Genomic DNA, 18,911 nt, shown 5'->3' on the forward strand with positions numbered 1-18,911 from the left:
CGCTCTGCAGATATAATATATGTCCTGCCATTTTCTTTCTTTTTATTTAAATTGATTTATTTTATTATATTTATGTTACTTATGTAATGACTTATGCACTTCATCCACTTTATTTCTCATACTGTATTTGTTTATTTAATTCCTTGATGCCTGACTGTCCACGGCAATGTTCTGACTGTAATTGGAACTTTTAAATAAAGTTTTAAATAAAGTTAAAAAAAGTGCGCTCTGCAGTGTTACTAACTTACAAAAATTAAAATGAAGCAGACAACCATGCAATAAAAAAAAAAAGAAAGAAGGCAAGTGATGGGTCCAGAATATATTAACGAGGCTGTTAGCCACTGATGGATTAATTATGCAAGTTCATCTCAAAGTAAGATATAAATCCTCTTATACATCTGTTTAAGGGAAATATTTGACTTTTTTTTACTCTCCCTCTCCTTTTTGCATTTGGACTTTAACTGTTTGAAGTTAAACGGGGATGTCCCTGTGATATTGTTGCACTGACATAGTGAATAAAATACGTTGCGTTTGTCAGATACGCCTTTTCTGCTCTCTAACTCTGCCGCTTGCTGTCCGTGGTGCAGAAAACGGATGCGTATCGCGTAAAGACCCATTGGCTGAATTGACGCCACTGAGGGAGGAGACAGAGAGAAACTCCAGGTTCGCTGAAATAAACCTGGTCCCGACCAGGTTAGATTCAGAGAGTCTGTTACTACGGTAACTGACCGAGAGCTTAAGTTACCTCTCTTTGTGAAACAGGCTAGAGTTAACCCTCTTTCTCTGGTTTGAGTTACCTCCCTTTGTGAAACGGAAAACTCAGAGTTTCCCTCATTTCAGGGTTAACAGACTCAGAGTTCTCACTAAACCTGCTTTGTGAAACGGGCCCCAGGTCAGCTAAATCCCCCACTGCTTTTAAATCTTCACTAAAAACATACCTTTTTAGAAAAGCTTTTATTGTGGTGTGAATATTGTTATTAATTTTAGACTTGTTTATTGCTGTCATATGTTCTTATCCACTATGCACTGTAGTTTTATCTTAATGTATTTTATTGTTCTTGGGAAGCACTTTGTAACTTTATTAAGAAAGGTGCTATATAAATCAAGTTGATTTATTATTATTATTATTATTATTATTATTATTATTATTATTATTATTATTATTATTATTATTATTATTATTATTATTATTATATTATTATTATTATTATTATTATTATTATTATTATTATTATTATATCATTATTATTATTTTTCATTTATTTATGTATTATTTAATTTAGTATTATTTATTATTATTATTATTGTATTTATTATTATTATTATTTATTTATTATTATTATATTATTATTATTTATGTATTATGTATTCATTTATTTATTTATTCATTTATTTATGTATTATTATTATTTTATTTAGTATTATTATTTATGTATTATTATTTATGTATTATTATTATTATTATTATTATTATTATTTTTATTATTATTATTATTATTATTATTATTATTATTATTATTATTATTATTATTATTATGTGTGTTGATTTGCAGGATCTTTGAATGAGATCAGCGGTTTATCAGAGCAGATCTCAGGAGCAGATGAGGACGCTGCATCACCTCCAGCTGACGTCTCCGGGAACATTTTGCATGAAACAAAAAGTAAGCTGACCCTGAATTCTGTTTATGCTTTAACTTTCATGGAGATTTATTATTTGTTCATTTGGATCTGACACAGCTGCAGGTTATAAAAACAGCTGTGAGAGTGGGGCAGCTGGAGTTTTATCTCCTCCTGGTCAACATCCTGCAGAGAAAGAGCCACATCCACCCCCCTCAGAGACAACTGCACCCTCCAGGAGTCCAAAGAGCACAAAGAGCACAGAAACCACCCGCACTGACGCCGAGGCCGATGGGAGTGGTGAGTACGTGTTGATGTTCCTGCTAGGATTCTTCTGGTACACACTGCCCGTCCAAAAAATAGTCACTAATATGTTGTTGGACCGCGTTCATCTTTGATTGCAACATTCACTGTGGCATCGCTCCGATGAGATTCTGCAACATCACATTTATTTCCGTACAGAGTTGCATTCATTTTTCTCTGAGATCTTGTACTGATGATGGAGAGATTCTCAGTGGGGGTCAGTCCATGGATGACAATGATGTCTCATGCTCCCTGAGTCCGATGAACCCTGACATCGTCATGTTGAATACGACCGCGTCATCAGGGAATAAAACGTGCTGGAGAACCAGGTCCTCCAGTATCTTCAGGTGGTCGGCTGACCTCATAACGCTGCTGGACATAGACCTGACCAAGTGCAGCAACCCCAGATCATACAACAAGCAACATTCATGTGCAATATTCTTTCACTCATTTATGTGCAATATTCTTCCATTCAATCATTTTCATAGTGTATATATATTTATATTGTCTGTTTCTTATTTTGTTTTTACATAGCCTTTTACATGGGTGCACCTTTATGGAGTTGCTGCTTAATCTCATTATATTATTATACAGGACTGTCTCAGAAAATTAGAATATTGTGATAAAGTTCTTTATTTTCTGTAATTAAATTAAAAAAACAAAAATGTCATACATTCTGGACTCATTACAAATCAACTGAAATATTACAAGCCTTTTATTATTTTAATATTGCTGATTATGGCTTACAGTTTAAGATTAAGATTCCCAGAATATTCTAATTTTTTGAGATAGGATATTTGAGTTTTCTTAAGCTGTAAGCCATGATCAGCAATATTAAAATAATAAAAGGCTTGCAATATTTCAGTTGATTTGTAATGAATCCAGAATGTATGACATTTTTGTTTTTGTAATTGCATTACAGAAAATCACAATATTCTAATTTTCTGAGACAGTCCTGTAATGACAATACAGGATTTCTATTCTATTCTATTCTATTCTATTCTATTCTGTTCTATTCTATTCTATCATAGCCCAGCCCCCACAGGTAGGCATGATGGGAGCATCAATTCATCCACCTCTCTTCTCCCCCTGACCCTCTGGAACTCTGGGTAAATCTGGACTCCTGAAACCACATCTTCCTTTGATCCAGAGTCTGATCTTTACGCTCTCTGTCGGACTGAAGCCTTTTGTTTGATCATGGTCACTGATAAGTGATCCGTTCAGTCCCTTGGCTTCCTTCATTGTTGTGTGGAAATGTTCTTCTTTTCACTATTAAACATAGCAGTGACTTCTACTGTTGATTTCACCAAACGCTAAAGTTTTCTCCGCTTGATGCCAATAGTTTGACCCTTCTGAAGCAGATGAACGTCTCTCCCCCGACTGGAGGATCTACCTGGTTATTGAATGTGCAGCTAGTAACCATCCCTGCAGTTATTGTAGCACGGAGGCTCCAGCCAGTTTACTGAGTAAACAGAGACAGGCAGGGCTGAGATCCTCAAACCAACTGTAGTTGGAGGTGTCCAGGTCAAAGTTCAAGCGCTGGGGTGACTGAGCCTTTTCCATTGCCCCCCCCCCGGCTCTGGAACAAGCTCCCCTGCAACTACACACCATCTCTGACCTGGGCCTTTTTAAATCAAGGCTTAAAACATATTTATTTAGAATGGCTTTTAATATCCAGTAGTGTGGTGACACTTTTTATTATTTTATTCTTCATTATTTTTTTTTCTGTCTCATGATTGTATGTTGTATTTCTGTATGTTTTATTCTGTAAAGCACTTTGGCTCACCTAGAGGTGGCTGTAAAGGGCCAGTACTGGAGTTGAGGGGGGATGAGGGGGACGGCATCCCCCCTGAAATAAAAACGGTCCAAATCATCCCCCCTGTAAAACTGTCATCCCTCCTTTCCATCCCTTATGTCATTTCATCAATGAATGTGGTTTTACTGCTATTTCAACATTAAGAGTCATCACCAGAAAAATAACACCAGAAAAATAAGTTATTTGACCATTTTCACCTGTTTCAAGTGTATTTTCACTTGAAATAAGTAGGAAAATCTGCCAGTGGGACAAGATTTATCTTCTTATTACAAGCAAAAAAATATTGTTCCACTGGCAGATTTTTCTACTTATTTCAAGTGAAAATCTACTTGAAACAGGTGAAAAAATGTTGTTTTTTCCAGTGATGAGTCTTGTTTTAAGTGTAATGAGATTTTTTTACTAAAATGAGACATTTTAACTAGAAATAAGACAAATATATTCTTGTTAAGATTTTGAGTTTTTGCAGTGATCCATGTTACTTATCCTGTGAAGGACAGAGTCATATTGATAAGTTCAGAAAAGTGTTTTTTATTGTTGTGTTTTGATGTATTTGATGTAAGCCCAGTGGATATTTAAAGCTTACAGAAGGCTGCATTTAACTGCTGCTATGTCATTCCTGCAGTATTTCTGCAGCTGTTTTGGTCACTGCTATTATTTGTAATATATTATATTATTTGTAATCAGCACAAATTATCTGTCCCCATATGATAAAATCCACCATCCCCCCTGATTTTTTTTTACAACTCAAGTACTGTATGTGAATAAAGTACATCTACATTTAGATCTCTCACTCTGCGTCTCTTTTTCCTTCCATGAGAGATCTCTGCGCTGCCGTCCTGCTGTCCTGCCTCTTCTGCCGCCCGCTGGACTGCGTGCTAGCCGCGCTGAGAGGATGTGACTGGTGCGTGTGGTCGGCGTGCTGGTACGTGTGCGGCTGCGAGCGCGCCGGCCTGCAGCCCCTGCTGGACGTCACCCACGCCTGCGGTGGGCCCTGCAGGAGTGCAGTGTTCCGCTGGCTGCTCTGCGACTGTCCCGTCTGCGACGTCTGCCTGCAGGCCGGAGAGTGTCTGGACCTCGCCATGGAAATGTCCCAGATGCTGAACCACTGACACCAGAAACAAGCCCACACGAAGCAATGACAACCTTTATTTGTTAAAAAAAATCTCCTCAAAGCCAACTGTGGGGGAGAGACAGATGACACGGCGGGTGTTAGGGCGAGTAGGAGACAGGAGCGAGTAGCGTGGAGTTTTAAAAATGCAAAACAAAATCAGAACGGCAACACTTGATCAAACACAGCTCAAAAAGTTTGGATTGAACGGCCGAAGACAAGTACAAACTGTCACAGCCAGTCATTAAATAAACAAGAACAAAAATAAAAACAACAGAAAACCCACTCAGATATTTTTGGCTGCTGTGAGTGAAAGAGAGGAAGTCCACGCCGGTCGCACATGCTTTTTCTCTCGGACACACATTCATTCACTGTACAGAGGATTGTGTTAAACATTAAACAAGTCAGACTGATTTATAAACTTTCTGGCTACTTTATAGAATAATTGCATTTTAGGTTTTTACTCAACAATCAGAGGTTGTTTCTGATGCGGAGGAGGCTAGTGGTTTCAAAAACGGCCCAAGCCTTCAAAGCTTCATCAAACAACAAGCATTGATTAGATATAACATCTGACCCCTGACCCCTCCAAAAAATACAAATAAAATCTTTGTAGAACATGTCAACTGGTAAAAATCACTTAGTAATCACTAAGGTTAAAGGAGACGACTGACATGAGCCAGGAGACCGTCTCTTGTGAGGGGAGAGAACGGCCCTGCGTCTGTCGTCTGGTCTGCTGTAGCTACGCTGGAAGAAATCCTGCTTTGGCCGACTAGCTGAAGCAGAGAGGGTTTCCCTCTGCTTCTGGAGTTTATTACAAGTACATGCAACCTTGACAAAAAAAAACAAAACAAAAAAAAAACGATCAAAAAGCTTTCATAAAATGCATAGACTGCTATAAAGTAAGGTGCAATAAAAATGCTCAAAATGAATTCTCTTATATACAATATGCAGTTAATATTTCACAATGTTTGAAATCACTTTACAAAGATCCCTTCTGGAGCTGCTGGTGAAACAACACAACACGGACGAGTGCGCCACTGCCGTCAAACAAACCCTGATTCCAGTCAGTTCAAAAACTAAAAACATACGCTGGCACCTCTGAATACGTTTAAGCCAATGTTATCATCAAATACAACGTCACGGCTTTTCTTCCTCACAAGTATAAGAATATAATAAACTCGAGCACATAATTAAAATCATATCCCTCTTCTCCGAATGTCCGGAGAAATCTTAAAAACTATTTAGTCACGTATATGTTCGTAGCGCTAGGTCCATGCCTCAGTTGTACAATATTCCATTTATAAGATTGTAATTTATGAACTCAGACATAATCATGTGACCTGGGTATGTATGGCAAAAACAGTTTAAGAACTTCATGTTTGATTCAAATTCTGAGCTGGTAGTAGTTTTTTTTTCCCTAGATCTTTGCGCTAGTTCACTGCTACGGTCTTATAAATAGAGGTGAGGTTGAGAACAGTCGTCGTCATGGCGACTGACGCATCACAAGTCCTCGTCCATGTCCAGGCTGCTTCTACGGCTGCTGGTTTTAGAGGCACCGGGTGACAAAGGCGACAGCAGCGGCTCGGCTGCCCTTTCTGGAGACAGAGTGCACCCGTCGTCCATGAGAATGTCTGCTAAACCCACGTCCGTGTAGAGCGCCGAGGCGTCGTCGAAGCTCAGGCTGCCGAGGTCCAGCGGGCTGCTCATGGTGACTCCTGCCGCGGAGTCTGAGGAGGGCGGGGACAGGAAGGAGGCCGGCAGCGCGTGGCCGACGGCTCCGGCCGCCAGCAGGTCCTGGATGGAGGCTGCTCCTGCGTGAGGAGCCAGGGACTGAGCCCTGTGAGGGAGCGGCTGCTGCTGCAGCAGGGACTGGTCCGACGAGCTGCCGGGGGGCGCCGACAGGCCGTGGAGCCGCGCCTGCATTTCCAGCTCCTGAACAGACACGCAGATCGTATGCATTCATAAGCCAAGGATTTAACAAGACCATTTTCTAAACCTGCAGTGAGACCAGTAGGAACATATCAGAGCCCTGCACGGCCATGTAAACACCAATAACCCCCTTGAATAACCCAAATTTGCTCATATTTGGGTTTTTAAAAACCCAAATATGACCCCTGGGTTACTCCTTTTAAAACCTGAATATTTGGTCATGTAAACGCCAAATGGAATATCCCCATCAAACGGAACAGGAATTTGTTTTCTGCTCATGTTCTGTTCACAAGGAATCCTGGTGTTTAGAGTCCAGGAAGTTCTTATAAACACCGAGAAACGCAAGACCACGCCACACTTTTGGAGTGAGGAGGAGACTAATCATTTTATAAATGTAATGAAGGATATGAACATTTCTGCATTTGTAGACGGTAGAAAGTATCGGGATAGCGAAATTTACAAGAAGGTGAGTGAAAAATTGCGCGAAGCAGCATTTGTTTTGAATTTGGATACAGGAAGAAGAAGTGGAAATGACGGTAATTGCGTCATGATGTTCTCCGTGCGTCGCTGGTTTGATCCAGATATCCTGAATGATTAATTACCATGTAAACAGAATATTCCGAATGTTTCAGTAACCGGAATATTAGCAATAACCCGAATTCTGACTGCATGTAAACGTAGTCAGTGTGTCTGTGATTGTTCTAACTGTAGCTACCTGTAAACCTGCTCCCTGACCAGGATGCAGCTTCTGGCGGCGGGGATAAATCTCTGCTAACAACGTCAGGTTCATCTCCCACAGGAGGAGAATTAGGGCCAACAAAATATGCGTCTAGTTTGGGCAATTTGGCTTTTTCTTGCTCCCTTTTTTCTTTTTCTTTGCGTTTTATGGCTCCACTTTTGTGTTTCTAACTCCCGCTCATGTTCAGGTTGTAGGATTACTGTGCTCTGTTGACAAGTGATGGATGATGACGGTGATAGACGATTTTATCCAAAATACATTTGGAAATTCACTTGCAATTTTTGTTTTAATGTTAACAGAGAGTGAAAATCTCAGCAGAACATATTACACAATGCTTTATACCTAATTTGAACCAAGTGGTGCCACAAATATAAAATAAAACCTGCCGAGCGGGGCCTGCTGCTTCGGGGGCCCCAATGGGCCCCGGGCCGGGGGAGTACCGTCCCCCCCAGACCCCCCTGAAGCCCCGGCCCTGAGTGAGATCTAAACCTGCAGTGACTTTTATAAAAACAAATCTCACCAGTAATAATGTTCTCTTAGAACCCTTGTGTTTCAGTATCCATATATGGGAACATATAGATAAATGATATGGGATCATACTTACTGCTAACTATTTAATTTATGCTGAATGCTGCTTATATAAAGTTATAAAGTTTTTAAGTACCAGTAAATGTCAGATGACTATATTTTCTGCCCTCCATGAGAGATCTCTCTCATCTGTCTTCAGTCTGTATTTAACGGTGGTTATTGATCCAGATGTCCCGTGGGGGGGGGTCAAGCCTTTTCAACATAAACTGACACTTCCAGTTTCAGCCCACAATCCAAGTAAACAGCAGCCGGAGCTTTCTGTCCTCAGGAGCAAATCAAACGTTTCCACCCAAAGCAAAAAGATTTGAGGACTGTAAGTTGAAGCAGACTTGCTTGTATGTATTAACTCAACAAAGCAAATTATTGCCACATTTGTAGTCCGCAGAGGTGTGTATTAATATGTATACAGGACTGTCTCAGAAAATTAGAATATTGATTCAATTCAATTCAATTCAATTTTATTTATATAGCGTCTAATACAACAGATGTTGTCTCTAGACGCTTTCCAGAGATCCAGAACATGAACATGAACATAAACATAAACATAAACATAAACATAAACATAAACATAAACATAAACCCCTGAGCAATTATTATATAAACAATGGCAGGTATATTATTACAGGATATTGTGATAAAGTTCTTTATTTTCTGTAATGCAAAAATGTCATACATTCTACAGCTTAAGAAAACTCAAATATCCTATCTCAAAAAATTTGAATATTCTGGAAATCTTAATCTTAAACTGTAAACCATAATCAGCAATATTAAAATAATAAAAGGCTTGCAATATTTCAGTTGATTTGTAATGAATCCAGAATGTATGACATTTTTGTTTTTGTAATTGCATTACAGAAAATCACAATATTCTAATTTTCTGAGACAGTCCTGTATGTATTAACTCAACAAAGCAAATTATTGCCACATTTGTAGTCCGCAGAGGTGTGTATTAATACGTATATAAAGTGTGCATGTATACACTTGTGTTTTTACATACTAAAAGAAATAAAGAGAATGTGTTGATGTAAACTTTCCATCACAACTACCCACCTGGATGCGTAGCATCATAATGTGGTTGGCCTGCTCCAGCTTCTTCTGTCGCATTTCAACGTCCTTGGATCTGTGCTGCTCCTTCTGCAGCTTCCTAATGTAGTCCACGGATGCTTTGAGAATCGTGCCTTTATTCCACCGCATCTCTCTGTCGTCGTTGGGATATCGACACAGAAAGGAAACAACACAGACAAGAAGATTGGATTCCATTTTTACAAATGTTGCCAGAACCAAATACTGAAATTGAAGCACTCCATCTTCATTATTTATTAATGCAGGGACTGGGCAGAAAGAATTGAGAACCTGGAAACTCACGGGTCACTTGATTTGGGTATCAGAGTACCGAGCTCTTTTATACGGTCGTTGATGTTGAATCTCCGCCTCCTCTCAACTGCGTGCAAGCGGAGATGATTGGAGATGATCGGTCAGAGGGAAAGCAGACAGACAAAAGTGAACACAAAGATCAAGTGGATTGTCTTGAAATCTAAACAAACAGATGCAGGTATGACATGCAAATAACACTTTACATGTCATACCTGCATTGTGCTGACACAGAATGTATGACCTTCTGATGTTACTGTAGTTCTTTTCATATTTGATGAGGTAAAAGTACTCAAACTGGTCTTATGTAAAGATAAAAGATTCATATATGAACACTTACTGAGGTTATGGTTGTCTTTTTTCTGCCTCTCTTTCATGAATGCTTTGGTATCTGCATCTTAGAAAGATACGTTGCATATGACTCTGTACAAAATGTGGACATTTTTGATCAAAACAAAACGTATGACAGTAAGTTCTGTACCTGTAATTTCCCTTTTAATATTTGGAAGATCAGCGGGGCAGGAGTTGCTGACAGTTAGAGTAGGTGCTGCCATTCCAGGGCTGTGGTAAACGTCCAACAGATTTCCTGGGAGCTACAACAACAATGAACAACACAGGTCATGTAAAGAGAGATTCTCATGAAGTCTGCATAAACTACCTGCATAAAGTACTTTCAATTAGAGCAACCAGTTCCTCCAAATCAAGCTAGAATCTCAGCTGAATCCAGCACTACTGTCAAACAAATGATGCTTTTTAAAGAACACCAGAAAAATCTTATCCCTGATATGAAATTCTCAAATACTGGAGCGGAGCCAAGGTTGCTGCCGTTTTAAAAAGCCAGACAAGGCATTTACCTCACTCTTCCTTTTTCTTTTTTTTTTTGTGATCAAATTTTTATTTCTTTTTTTCCTTTTTCTGAAAAAACAACATGGTGCAAAAAAAACACCAATACATAACAACAAAAAATGAATAGATAAATGTAATAACAAAAAAAAAAAAAAAAAAGTAATGCCGATATTATTAAGTATAACAATGCAAAATTAACACATAAATTAAGAGCAGAAATAAATAAATAAATAAATTAAAATAAAATCATAACCCCAGACATTACCCACCCACCCCCTGGATCCTAGCAGCTTTAAATCACATCAATGTGTTTATAATATAACTTTTAACATGGTATACTTTGTTTTCCTTTATCACACTAAGTACATAGAAATTATGCATAATGAATAGTTCACTATATCAAAATGTAACCACGACAGAAACTAAATATTTCCAGGCTTATCAAATGCCTTCATACCTGCTGTTGCTACTCTTCCTTTTTCTTGTCTTTCAAAGGCATTACCATAAGCCCATTTTTTCCTGCAGTGAAAGTTTAAACCTCTGACAGACAAACAAATAATCTTTTAACCATGTAGTATAAGTAGAATAATGTAGTGAGAATAATGCGCTCGGCCCCGGCTTCTCCTCCTCTTGCAGCCTCACAGAGCTTTACCCCGCCCAGCCAGCACTTCTGTGACAAATGGTAACCAAATGCCAGAAATGTGTATTTACTCCCAAGAGTTCAGAATGTCACACATAAAAGGATGACAGAAAAAGCACTTTCACTGTAGGATGTTTGTGCTAAAACAGCCTGCTCACATCCAGCGCTATTCTATGCCTGTTTAATAAAGAGGAAGCTCTTAAAAAGAAAGTATTCACAGTCAAATAAGCACATTGTTCTTCCTACCGTGTTAGGCAACAGAAGACCTGAATCAATCAATGTAATGACGTCATCATTAAAACTGGACTCAAGGCTTATGATGTCATCGATCACATCGTCAATCTAGATTTAAAAAATAGATAAAAGAGAGAGAAAGGGAGAGAGAGAGAGACCCACAGGAAAATAGTGAATAGTTTAAAAGTGTCACATTTTTATACATGTTCTGTTCTGTCTTTTTTTGTAGCTTTAAATAAACCTGTTAACTCCAGGCAAAGAGTTTGGAAGTGGCCTCCCTTCTAAGAATGTAGGATACAACAGAAGGGCTGGCATCATTAAACTGTAGGTGCAGTATTTTACATCTTATTGTGATAACAGGCAAACAGGGACGATAACAGCACGCATGCTCGCAGTGGAGACTGCGACTTTAACAGTTTCTACAAGAAATATAAAGTAGTTAAGGAAGAAATGAGCAGAGGCCTGAACTTTTAACTTCCTCAAAAGATGTACTGAAGATTTTGCAGAAGGCAGCTATTGACAATGTTACTTTAAATTAAATTCACAGGTTCATTCTTATTCAACTCGACAATCCTTAGATCTTCATCCTCCTAAATTTCTCACTTGCAAAGGTAAATTTTCGGTGGGCACTAAATAAAGACGTTTGAAGGAACTTGACTGCTGTTTTGTAACTGTTTTCCCAATGTAAGGTTGTATATGTATCCATGCTCTTTTTTTGTGTGTGTGTGTGTTTCACTCATAGTGACATGTACCTTCTTATTTGCTCAGGAGTTAATATAAGTAATACAGGACTGTCTCAGAAAATTAGAATATTGTGATTTTCTGTAATGCAATTACAAAAACAAAAATGTCATACATTCTGGGTTCATTACAAATCAACTGAAATATTGCAAGCCTTTTATTATTTTAATATTGCTGATCATGGTTTACAGCTTAAGAAAACTCAAATATCCTATCTCAAAAAATTTGAATATTCTGGGAATCTTAATCTTAAACTGTAAACCATAATCAGCAATATTAAAATAATAAAAGGCTTGCAATATTTCAGTTGATTTGTAATGAATCCAGAATGTATGACATTTTTGTTGTTTTTTTTTAAAATTGCATTACAGAAAATAAAGAACTTTATCACAATATTCTAATTTTCTGAGACAGTCCTGTATAAGTTGTAAAAACAATATCCCATGCACACTCACACACACTTATTTTTTTGTCTTTATTCTTTATTATTTATATATTGCATTATTAGTTTGCCATCACTTTTATGTATTTATACTTTTTGTTTTTGTATGTTAATCTTGTGTTCTTTATAACACATGAAATTTTATTTTTTATTTTTCAGTGGAGGCTTCAAATAAGCCCATTGGGTTTTTTGCCTCCTCCTGCACCTAAAGTATTTATATTTGATATTTCCTGTATATTTTTAAAACCGTGCAAAACAATAAACTAAAACTAAAAACTAAACTTCCTCAAAGATGTACTGAAGATTTTGCAGAAGGCAGCTATTGGCAATGTTGGGTAATAATCTGCTGTACAAGCAAATAAAACCAGTGCATCACACACAGAAAGTCTGGCAATGAAGTAAGAATGTCCCCATACTTCCTCCTTGTTGGATCCGATGTTCAGTAAAGCCATGGGACTGTTGGGGGCACTGCTGGCGGTGTGGGCGGCTGCAGCTTCCGGGGCAGAGCTGGACTGCAGCACGGGGGACACGGTGTGAGAAACAGCCTTGTTCCCTAGCGTGGTGGACAGGTACTGCTTCACCTGCTGCCTCTGGGCCTGCTGGATGTGGTACTTGGTGGGGTTCTCCAAGTGGGTTTGCACCTGACCATTTAAACACTTCATCAATAACTGAGCTCCAACAGTAATCCATTGTAGTTGACGAACAAGACAAGAAAAAGTGGGATGCTGCATTAAATGTAAATAATAAGAGAAAGCAATGATTTGCAAAGGTTCTGAGCAGTATGAATCTGATGCCAGCAAGCATTTCAAAGCAGGTTGGATAGGACAACAAATATGGCAAAATTATACAAGAAAGGAGAAAATAAATAAAAAATAATAATAAACAGGTTTAATCTGACCAGGAATTGGTACAATGTGCAACAGGTCAGAAACCTAAAGCTGGGCATACACTGTGCGATATTTTAAATCGTTTGATTCAGCCCCATCTCAAACTGCACGACTAGATTGCTGAGTTCAAAAGTTTGCAGCCCACAAGTCTCACACTGTACGACCCGATGCTCTGATGCGACCCGTCTGCTCACACTATACGATCACAATCCTCTGTACTTCTGTGTACCGGAACTGCAACGTCAAAAAGAAGTAGAAGAAGAGGAACCCAGAAGTGGGAGACACCGAAGATGCTCAGCAAAAACAAACGCGCTGCCTTGGCAATTTGTGCCATTCTGTGTGGCGATAAATCCAAAAAGAAAAGACGACGTTGTGTTTGGACAAGGAATTGTCTGGGCAGACGTGGGCAGTACGGTCTTTCAATCCTTCAGCGAGAACTGGAGGTAAGCAGCAAGTTGTATTGATCTAACGTGCTATATGTAGCTGTTGCTGCCAGCAACGGCTACTTATAGCACGTTAGACCAATACTATCTACTGTATACGTACGTTTTGGCACTTTTTCTGTCTTTTTTTTTTTATTGTGCATGCTCTCTGTGAAAGGATGAGGCCAATCGGGTCGCAGCTGCTTCAACTGTGCGATTCCTTCACGAGGAGCGACCAGGATTTCAAACAAGTTGGATTTTCTTGCGAGCACACGATTTGTGATCGGGAGCTCGTCGTGAGGTGTTAATCTCTCGTCGTTACCCCACGTATACTGCACGAGGCACGACTGGAAAATCAGTTCAAAACGAGCAGACAATCGCACAGTGTACGCCTGGCTTTAACAATCCATTACTACTACACATACCTAAAGTTTTTGGAGCAAACCCAGTGCCACTGTGAAAGTCTATGTCAGGAAAGGCCTTGCTCATCTCAGCAAGGCTACGTCGAGCCACACTACGCATTTACTACAACATCATGGCTCCATAGTAAAAGAGTCCGGCCACTGCTGACCAAGAAACAAACAAAGGTTTGGAGAAAAGAAATTGTAAAGCCTTTCAATTTTGAAATTACAGCAATTGGTTCCTAAAAACGTATACACTTTTTTGGCACCAAATTAGAAATTTACATACATTGAGTTGAAAACTATTACCCATCAACTTTTGATATTATCTTTTAACTATTTTTAATTGACTATAGTGTACAAATGACCTGCAAATCACTGCATTCCCCTCTACTCACACTTTCCAGTGTCCCAGTTTTTCTTTTCAGACAGGATGTCGTACAGAGGTTCTTACCTTCAGCACCTCCACAGGCACCTGTGCTGGAGGAGGACGGGCAGCATTTGGGGGCAAAGTGACAGAAATAGCTGGCGTTGAGTCGGTTGCTCGGAGCTGAGAGGCCGAGGCCTGCTGCTGGGCCTCCCGCCTCTCCTGCTCCTGGGCCTGCTCCCGCATCAGCTGCTGCCGCAGCAGCACACGCGACGACATGATGGTCAACGGAGATGAAGATTCAGGGAAGGAGCTACAAAAACAGAGTAAAGAAAGCTGTTACTATAGGGAACACACTTCTAAGTACCGTGCAATGGACCGGCGACCTGTCTAGGTACAGTAAACCCTTGCTTCTCACCCAAAGAGAGCAAATGCAGATCTCTGTGACCCAAAATGGGACAAGGAGGTGTAGATAATGGACAGAGGGATGGACGTAGGGGCAACACTTCCATGTCTGGCATGTTTTGATTACATGACTCAGTCCTCGGAAAGAAAGTTGGAATTTACAAAAACAAACTCTCAAGAATAGTTAACTCAGTTTATGTTTATTAATATTTGTTGACTCAAAAACATACTTCCAGATTTGCAGTCTGTTATGCTCTCGTGTTTAAATTCCAAAATACTCAACAGTAATTGGATCCCTCAGACGGATACAGGAGATCCTTCATGTGACCAAAGCACAGAGGGGATGGAAGTTTTGCAGTGGCAGTCCTGAAGCTGTGGATCCACTTCAGAGACGTTCAAGTCAATGCTAGAAAGACATTAATTCTCTTTGGCTTTCAATTCGGAGTACACCATGACACACAGACAGATGTTGGATTGTAACGCAATTTTTCTTGTAATTTTATTGTTCCTTAAATGCTCGTGTTATTACTTTCTGATTTTAAATTATTATTTTTTTATTATTGTAAAGCAATTTGATCATTTAAATGTGCTATATGAATATATTTGACCATTAACCTTGCCTTACATGTTCTTCTTATCAGAGTCAAAAAAGTTGTGGATGTTACGAAAACGGCAACTAGCGTCTGAGAAGGAAGACAGGGATTCAGTTTGTTTGTTTCTTTTTCTAATACTTTTTAACGGGATGAGGCATCATCTAGAAACAGTCTGAAATCTGGACACTCAGGTTCCACCACTTAAAGTTATGTAAAATGTTATTAAAAATTCGGTATGAAACCTGCTCAACACCATCAAAAAACTGCTTAAAACTATTTCAAACCATTCGTGGTGTGCATACAGTAAGTGCTATGTATAATTTTCTGCTTAGGCAAGAAGGATATTTTGTTGCAGCAGATTTGAAGAAGCCTCTGACTGAAGACGCTGTTGCTGAATCGGTGTGTTGTGAAGAGGAAGTATCCTCTTTTTGCGCAATCATCTCCAGACCAGTCTCCACAACACAGCCAACCTTTTTCATCAGTTTGTTCAGTTTCTTTAAGTCACAGACTCTGATGCTGCTCCCCCAACAGATAACTGCAGATGTGACTAAGCTCTGCATGACAGAGTATTTTTATGACATACTTTCTCCTTTTGTCCAAATATTTCTTTTACAAAACACAAAGAAAACCTATGAATCATTGTTTTTACAGAATGTGCACTTTGACGGAGCTGCTGCCTAATTTCATTGTAGAAGTATAATGATAATAAAGGCTTTCTATTTCTAATGTGAAATGGATGTACTTTTATCTTACAATTAGTATGTGGAACCTTACATATCGCCATCTAGTCTTAAATCAGTCTCCTACAGAAAGACATCTGTTGCTATAGGAACCAGCATGGTGAGAACTTTTAGTTTTATTGGAGGTTTAGATTTAACAGACATAAAGTGTACAAACAAACATATAAGGAAGGTTTTCTATAGTTACGATAAGATTTCACCCAGGGGAAAGGTTTTTGGAACTCACAATTAGATAACATAAACTGGCGTAAAGCTTGGTTGTGTCCCTTTACATTTTGTATCTCTAATAAGATCAGAGAAATTCATTTAAACATTTTACACAATATCTATCCTTGTAACAAGTTAATATCCACATTTGTTGATGTTGATTGCACCTTTTGTAAGATTGAGCCTGAAACTCCCACACATTTGTTTTATCACTGCTCACTCTCATCTGCGTTTTGGACTGATTTTGAGAATTTTATACATAGTAAAACTAACCTTTCTATAACAATTCTGGCTAAAGATGTTATCACTCAGTTTGAATCTGACAATAAACCATTAGTTACATAGTAAATCTTATTATTGCAATTGGTAAATTTCATATACACAAAAGCAAAATTCTCAAAATCACTCCCAAATTTCAATGCTTTCCTTGGAGATTTTAATGTATATATAGACTCCCTTAAACTTATGTCAAACCAAAAGCGCGAACACACATTGTCGTATTATAGAGACCTTTTTTCTGTCTTGCTTGATTAAGCTAAATTCATTTTATAGATATTTTTATTTTATTCATTTATACATATATATACATATATATATAATTGTATATTGTTTACTGTATTGCACAAGTTTCTGTGTATAAATGTTTGGCTGAATGTCTATGTTCTAAATCTCTAAAATGCTCAATAAAAAATATGGGGAAATACGTATAAAAGTTCACAGTGCAACCACTATTCATACTGCAGAAAAGAGGCATAAGGATAATTCATAATGCTGGTTTTCGTGAACACACCAATTCCTTATTTTTCAATTCTAAAATAATCAATTTTTTTGACATATAGGAATTCCAAACCGCACAATTCATGTATAAAGCTAGGAACAACTTATTACCATCTCACTTACAGGAAATGTTTTACAGAGAGGGGAGGTATAATTGAAGGGGTACTCTAAATTTTAAAACTCGTAGAACACGAACAACAATGAAAAGATTTTGTATATCAGTCAGTGGAGTTAAACTATGGAACAGAATGGATTCAGAAATAAAACAATGTCCAAACATTAACCAGTTTAAAAACAAATATAAAAACATGATTTTCACAAGGTACAAAGAGGAAGGGGTTTATAGGCCTATAGGGGCCTGAATATAACACTATTGGGTGAATGGGTAGATTTGTTTACATGTATGTACAGAAATGGGCAGCTAATTGTATGTGTGTGTGTATATGTATATATATATATATATATATATATATATATGTGTGTGAGTAGATATATACATAGATATAGAGCAGATTCAGTTAATAGCGACACTATGGTGTAAATAAGTATATTTATAAAAATATTTATATGTGCATGTGTGTACAAATATATAGAAACACTCAACTATGTGTATGTATAGGTAAGTGTGTGAGTATTTATAAATACAGGTTAAATGATGAGTGAATGGGGGTAGGATTAAATAAGTTTACACTTCTTCCTACTCCTTTTTGCACATGTAAATTAAGATATTAAGTGTTAAAGTATGAAATTCTTTGTTTTGTTGTTTTCTTATCTTCTCTTGAATTTTTTTATTTTTTTTTTACACAAGTACAAAATAAACATAAAAAATCAAATAAAAAAAAAATAAACGAACCAAAAAAAACAAACCAACTTTTAGTTTTAACAGAGACACAGAAACCACTTCCTGTTGCCAACACCAGCTCCTACATTCACGCTGGACGCTGCACAAAACACGTCTCAGTTAGTACACACATACATGAGAAATGCTGATAAACATTGATTAAACATTGATTAAACATTGTTTAAACATTGATTAAAGCGCTTGTTCTGCTGGGAGGATGTTGAGTCCACACTGAGGGCTGACGGCTAAAGCCTGATTTATGGTTCTGCGTTAAATCGACGCAGAGCCTACGCCGTAGTGTACGCGGCAACGCACAACCCTACGCCGTAGGCTCTGCGTCGGTGTAACGCGGAACCATAAATCAACCTTACCAGGCCCACTGACAGCGCTAGGCTTTAACCTGAGATCCAGCTGTCACACATTAACCTGAGATCCAGCTGTAACTCATCACCACCACCGCCAGCAGTACCGCTATCAGCACACTGGCGTCTCAGGAGCAGCAAACTAAAAGGCAAAGTAAAGTAAATAAGGAAAAGTAGGAAGTTGCAGCGTGGCTAACTGGCTAGCCAGCACGTTTACCGCCACACCGGTGGCCGACTCGTGTTAGGAGAGTGATACGTACCCTGGAAGTTGATTTATTTCACGTTGTCATAGCCTTCGATTCCCGGAGAGCTCAGTTTTCTGTGCCATTTATAGTCGCAGTTTAAAGAGTAAACGCGCTAGCCGCTGTTTACGTTTGCTCTGGCGCGATGACGTCACCGCTCAGCTGGGTCACGTGACAGCTGTCACTTTAACACCGCTATTTCATTACAAACCCATATGGGTTTATCTTCTAGTTTATTCTAGAAATTAAACATTCGCAATTGTTGGAAGGACCAGAGTACAACATAAAAAACC

General features: G+C 38.4%; 1 protein-coding gene across 2 annotated transcripts; it reads right to left on the minus strand.

Moving 5' to 3' along the window:
* Nucleotides 1-6,268: 6,268 nt before the first annotated feature.
* tfe3b (transcription factor binding to IGHM enhancer 3b) lies at nt 6,269-18,792 on the minus strand. Of its 2 annotated transcripts, none has more exons than XM_061728034.1 (9): nt 18,637-18,792; nt 14,539-14,764; nt 12,791-13,015; nt 11,204-11,299; nt 9,953-10,064; nt 9,812-9,862; nt 9,466-9,541; nt 9,151-9,298; nt 6,269-6,776 (listed from the first exon to the last, which is right to left on the minus strand). In XM_061728034.1, the coding sequence occupies exons 2-9, from the start codon at nt 14,728-14,730 to the stop codon at nt 6,345-6,347; spliced, it is 1,332 nt and encodes a 443-aa protein (XP_061584018.1). In that variant the 5' UTR covers nt 14,731-14,764; nt 18,637-18,792; the 3' UTR covers nt 6,269-6,344. The 2 variants fall into 2 exon arrangements, with proteins under 2 accessions (XP_061584018.1, XP_061584017.1); XM_061728033.1 differs by having other exon boundaries at nt 9,812-9,868.
* Between the last annotated feature and the right edge of the window lie 119 nt (nt 18,793-18,911).

The sequence above is a fragment of the Cololabis saira genome, chromosome 8, assembly GCF_033807715.1.
Source record: "Cololabis saira isolate AMF1-May2022 chromosome 8, fColSai1.1, whole genome shotgun sequence".
NCBI classification, from domain to species: Eukaryota; Metazoa; Chordata; class Actinopteri; order Beloniformes; family Belonidae; genus Cololabis; species Cololabis saira.